The sequence below is a fragment of the Mus pahari genome, chromosome 5 (assembly GCF_900095145.1).
Source record: "Mus pahari chromosome 5, PAHARI_EIJ_v1.1, whole genome shotgun sequence".
NCBI classification, from domain to species: Eukaryota; Metazoa; Chordata; class Mammalia; order Rodentia; family Muridae; genus Mus; species Mus pahari.
Window position 1 is genome coordinate 53,731,930 of NC_034594.1, and position 5,522 is coordinate 53,737,451.

General features: G+C 51.4%; 1 protein-coding gene and 1 pseudogene across 6 annotated transcripts in view; one reads left to right on the forward strand and one right to left on the reverse strand.

The window, feature by feature from the left end:
• The window catches only part of LOC110321945, a 16,014-nt pseudogene extending 13,329 nt beyond the window's left edge, over positions 1-2,685 (reverse strand).
• Positions 2,221-5,522, forward strand: part of Dnajb2 (DnaJ heat shock protein family (Hsp40) member B2) — an 8,908-nt gene continuing 5,606 nt past the window's right edge. For 2 of the 6 annotated variants that reach the window (XM_021197832.1, XM_021197833.1), the window contains exons 1-5: positions 2,221-2,389; positions 2,652-2,748; positions 3,264-3,373; positions 4,474-4,527; positions 4,702-4,824. In XM_021197832.1, the coding sequence (XP_021053491.1) occupies positions 2,684-2,748; positions 3,264-3,373; positions 4,474-4,527; positions 4,702-4,824 (352 nt within the window). In that variant the 5' untranslated portion in view covers positions 2,221-2,389; positions 2,652-2,683. The remainder of the gene's footprint in view (positions 2,390-2,651; positions 2,749-3,263; positions 3,374-4,473; positions 4,528-4,701; positions 4,825-5,522) is intronic. The other 4 variants (XR_003843898.1, XM_029539083.1, XM_021197834.1 and 1 more) reach the window with 3 other exon arrangements.

A 5,522-nucleotide genomic window follows, 5' to 3' on the forward strand; every position in this document is an offset into this window, starting at 1 on the left:
GACACTCCAGAGAGGGCATCAGATTTTTCTTATGGATGGTTGTGAGCCACCATGTGGTTGCTGGGATTTGAACTCCGGACCTTCGGAAGAGCAGTCGGTGCTCTTAACCGCTGAGCCATCTCACCAGCCCCCCCAGCCTGGCTTTTCTTAATATCACATACTGGGTAGGTGCTAGACTGCTGTGTGTTGAGATGAGAGAAGAAAATAGCAAAAACTTGGAAGATTTTGGAGTAATTTACTTACTCTTGATTTGTTTAAACCAAATATAAGCACTTCTTGGTCCTTGGGTCAGTCAGGACTCCTATTGCAATCAGCAGAAGCTAATCAAGTAAATTAAACCAACAACAAAATAAAGCAAAGCAAAACTAAACTAAACCAACCATTTCCTGCCACTAAATCACCCTCAAATTAGCAAGGTATGGAACTCCCATTGATCCAGTCAATGCAAGGCTGGCAGCCAAACCTCAAACAGCAGTGACAAAGGAGGTCTGGCAGCTCTGTCCCCTCCCTCCCGACAGTGATCCTCTGTCCTCAGCACCGGGACGGACATTTCCTCCTCCAGGCACAAGAGGCCGCTGAAGGACCCACAGCAACCGCACCACACAGAAGTAAATTCTTAGCCACCTTCACTTTCATCTACCTTTCTCTGTTCAGATTTGAAGTCCCACTTAGCCGTGACTTCTCATTGGCAGAACTCATCTTGTGCCTGTACCCTTAGACCAGGGAATCGAGGGCCTCAAAGTTCTTATTATGGCTGAAACGACCAAAATTCCCCAAGTGTAGGTGGGAAGTCTCCAGATGTAGGCAGGAATTCAGAAGGTGGGGAGTCAGGAAAAGGGGACAAGATGACTGCAGCCTTACCCCCACCCCCACCCCCTCGTTGGTGCTCAAGCTGTTGCTTTGATGAGCTGTCCCCAGGTCACCTGTCCTGAAACACTGAGTGGACTCATACAACCATTCCTGCTTGGGTCATGGGTGACACCAGAAAGCATCATGCTAATAACAGCTCCTATAAACCGTGCTTCATTTGACTTCTAACAACTCTAGGTGCTACCTATATTTAAGGAGGAAAACAGTCCTTGGAAGTTCCCAAGTCACACAGCAGCATCGGATTGCAAGGCCAGGTCTCCCTGCTCTCAGAGTTCTGAGTTTCCCGGTGGGTTCTGCTGATAGGCTGCTGTCTGAGCAGGGACGTGTGTGTGTGTGTGTGTGTGTGTGTGTGTGTGTGTGTGTGTGTGTGACATTCTGTGCCGTTTTTATCCCTTTCCCAGTGCTGGGAATTGAGGCTAAGTAAGGTCTGGCGTCTGCTAGGCAAGCACTCTACCCCTAAGCTATCCCCATAGCCTTACATTCTTAGTATCTTCTGGCAGCATCTACTAAGTAGAAAACTGTACACTAATGCCTAGGAATTGGCCAGATGGAATAAAACAAGACCCACTTCTGCAAGGTTCCTTTTTTTCCTGAGGTCTGAATCCACCAATCATTCTGAGGTTGAATAGATCTACTCAGTCAGGATCAGCTGTGGAATTCTGAGGTTGAATAGATCTACTCAGTCAGGATCAGCTGTGGAAGAGAAACTTTGTGTCTACTAATTTCCTCATACTAGGCCCTTCTACCTCACCCTTTCTAGGTCAAAAATGTTTAAAGTCTTCCAAGTATTATTCGGCTGTCCAACTGATACTTTTCAACTCTGACTAAAGACTAAGGATATGATGAACGAGGACACAATTCTTACCTTGTGTAATTTACATTCTACTGGGGGAGATAGATGATCATCAAATAAATGTTAATTTGTGGCTCTGACAAGCGTGGAGAAGGAAACGCCATGAGACTCTATAAAAAGCAGGTCTGACCTACTCAGGAGAGCCAGGGCAGCCTCTTTTGAAGACTTGGCGCTGGAGCTAAGCTATGAAGAAGGGTTAGGCCCAGAGGAGACTCGTGAGTCCTGGAGGTGATGGCTTGGGGGGAGTACTCAGGGATCATGAAGCACATTTAGAGGCCAGCGACACAAGGACAGAGGACCCGCATCTAGCTTGCGGACCATCCCTCTGCCTGTGTTTGAGAGACTGCGTCACGGCTGGAAAGATGTAGCCGACTTCAGCCTCCTAAGTCCCACCTGGGAATGACGTCGCCTGGGTGCAAAACTAAAATAAACGGCTCCGCCCTCATCTCCCAGCAGCCTCTGCAGCGCCACCGCCTCCCCCCTCCCCGCCCCCTCGTGTGACCGGCTGAGCCGGCCCTCTCTGAGTCTCTAGTAGTTTCCACGGCGCTGACGCATGCTTGCGCACATAACCCAGCCTGGCGCGTCGTACGCAGTGGCCGCGAGTCGGGCAGCGGGTGCTAGGCGGTTCCCCCGCGGGGGGTAGGGGCGGGACTCCCGGCAGAGGAGGTGCGGCCCCAGCTGGGTCAGGTTGGGGGGTCGGATCGGGTTACTAGACGTAGGGGGTTCGGGTAGGGCTCCCCACTCGTGCCGTGAGATAGCCCTGGGTACCGGCCTGCGGGACCAGATAAAGGCTGCGAAGGAGCCTAGTCACTGGCCGCAGGCGTGGCTCCCCGGCCCAATTCCACCTGGCAGTGTCGCCTGCCTGCCCGGGTTTGCGGCCCTACGGAGCTGCGGTGCCTCTGTCGGCCTGACCCCTTCTCTCCCGCAGCCTGGAGGAGGGCCGTCTGACGCTGAGTTGCCATGGCATCCTACTACGAGATTCTAGACGTACCGCGGAGTGCGTCCCCTGATGACATCAAGAAGGCGTAAGTGCCTCGGCTATGTTACAGAAAGGCTCTGACCCTTGTTCGCCGCTCCCCTGAGTGCCAGGGGCCCTTTTGAGATCTGGCTGAAGGTAGGAAGGAGACCCTTGGGAAAGTACGAAGGCCAAGTCCAGTCCTGGAAGAAGAGTTGACCTTCTTTAGCAACCGCTACACACCCAGTTCCTCTCTCTTCCAGCTCCTACATGTGGGCTTGCCCAGTAGCAGTGCTAAAATGCCCAGGCTCTATGAGACAGGCCAGTGCCTCCGACTCCCTGTGGCTATAGATAGCTCTATCGAACGAACGAACGAACCCCAAGAGAGGGCTTAGAGCAGGGACTTTCCTCTTTACTCATATCCCTGGCACACCTCAGGGAGAGAAACCCCTGAATACAGGCTGCAGTCGTGGGGTATGCCGGGATTCGGGCAGTGAAAGGGTGTTGGACTAAGCAGAGAGGGTACTCTGGTGGGAAGAGCCTTCGTCAGTCCCCTGACCCTCCCTCTGCACTCACTTTCTGCAGGTACCGAAAGAAAGCTCTGCAGTGGCACCCAGACAAGAACCCGGATAATAAAGAGTTTGCTGAAAAAAAGTTTAAGGAGGTGGCGGAGGCCTATGAAGTACTCTCTGACAGTAAGGTTTGGGGTCCTGCAGGGACCAGCATGTCCCCCTGCTTCCATTCATTCATGGTACTCCTTCCTAAAGCCAAGCCTCCATCCCCTGTCTCCTCCATGATTTTATCTTAGATAGCATTTAATTGCCTCCTCCCATGGGGCAAGTTATGTCTGTCTGTCTCCCAGGGTCTGAAGAGCAGTTTGGGTCCTGATCGGGGAAGGTCATAGTTTTCCTGCTAGGCCGACTTATCACCCCCATTTTATAGGCTGGTAAACCGAGGCTGAGAGAGATGAAATAATTTGCCCATTTCTTGAGCCAGAATATGAATCCAGGTCTGACAGGTGATTTTTTTTTTCTCTGTGCTTAAGAGTGTGCCCAGGGCATTGCGCATGCTAAAGCAAGTTTTCTATTGTCAAGCCGTAATTCCAGACCCAGGTCATTCATTCATTCAGAAAACCAAACCCCACAAATGATCCCAGAAAATATCCCCTAAACGTACTGTGCCAGGTATTTCCGGGTACTAGGGAGACAGTGGAGGGCAAGCAGGCTTTGTCCTCATCCTGTGGTCTATCATATTCTGGTTAGAGAAGACCAACAGGAGCCAGCTATGTGCAGAGACAGGTTACACACTGAGAATTCCAAAGGAGAACTACTGTACCAGGGAAGGGTGGTGCGTGCTTTTGTTGTGGTCCTAGCTGGTCTCCGTGGAAGTGGCTTGGTTAGGATAAGTCTGTTAATAAGAATCTGGTATAATTAGCTGACATTTATTTACTTATTTCTGTGGAGCTGGGTGTTGAGCCCAGGGGTCTTGTTCCTGTTAGACAGGGTCTCTACGACTAAGCTTCCCTCAGCCCCTAGCTTACCTTTATTGCCTTATGTGTTAGGCAGACACTGTGCTAGGCAAGTTGGTGAGTTATCTCCTTTAAATTCTCTCAGTGGCTCGGAGTGGGTGCTAGGAGTGTGTCTGTCATATAGATGAGCCAGCTGCTGAAATCATGCCCCCCCCCCCGATACCCTGCCCCCTGCCATCTCCCAAGTTTCATTTTCTGACACTTGTCCTAGCCCAAGAGGGGAGCTAACTCTCCTAAAGGGAGGAATGACCAGGTCTCTTCTTCTAGAGCACAAACGGGAGATCTATGACCGCTATGGCCGGGAAGGGCTGACGGGGGCAGGTAGGTGGAGTGGTGGGGTCCCAGGATGGAAGTGGGTCAGGGAGGGAAGGGCTGGCAAATTCTGGCAAAGCATGCTCTTTCTAAGGTTCCTGGCCATGCCTTAGGTGGGATGCCCTGGCTCAGGACTGAATGTACACACTAAGTTGTCCCCTCTTCATCCTGACTCTCCTCCAGGAAGTGGTCCTTCTCGATCGGAAACAGGTGGCGTGGGGCCTGGCTTCACATTCACCTTCCGTAGCCCCGAGGAAGTCTTCCGGGAGTTCTTTGGGAGTGGAGACCCTTTTTCGGAGCTCTTTGGTACGTAGACGCAGGGTTGCTCCACTCCCTCCTCCAGCCTGCCGGTCTGTCCTCTGGGGGAATCTCTCAGGCTACAGCTGGAGACGGAGGTTGGAATTTCACAGTCAGAAGATTTGGGGTTGTAGGCGTGAGTCCAGCCGAAAGCTAGGACAGAACCTGGCACGTGGCAGGACTCACGTGACACACCAGTGACACTTCACAGACTGGCCTTATTAAATGACAACAAGAACACATTGTTAAGCCGCCACAACAGCCACCAGAGGAGCAAGACTCAAAAGCATCATGTGACTGCTGCAGCAGCATTACACATGACAACAGACACCTTTTGTTGTTGTTTGATGACTAACATATGCCAAGAGTTCTACATCTCCTAAAGCCTCCTGTAAATCCTGAGAGGTGAGCCATTTTAATCCCCATTTCCAGATGAGAAAATGGAAGCATATTAGGTAGCTTAGACGCGCACAAGTAATTGGCACACCTGGGTGGCCAGGAAGGCTCTCTGTGGTAGAGGCCTGTCCAGCATGGGCAAGGCACTGATTTCAGTCCCCGGCACCACAAAACAAAACATGAAGGTAAATCTGTTGATTAAAAGACTCCTTTGGGGCTGGAGAAATGGCTCAGTGGTTAAGAGCACTGACTGCTCTTCCAGAGGTCCTGAGTTCAATTCCCAGCAACCACATGGTGGCTCACAACCATCT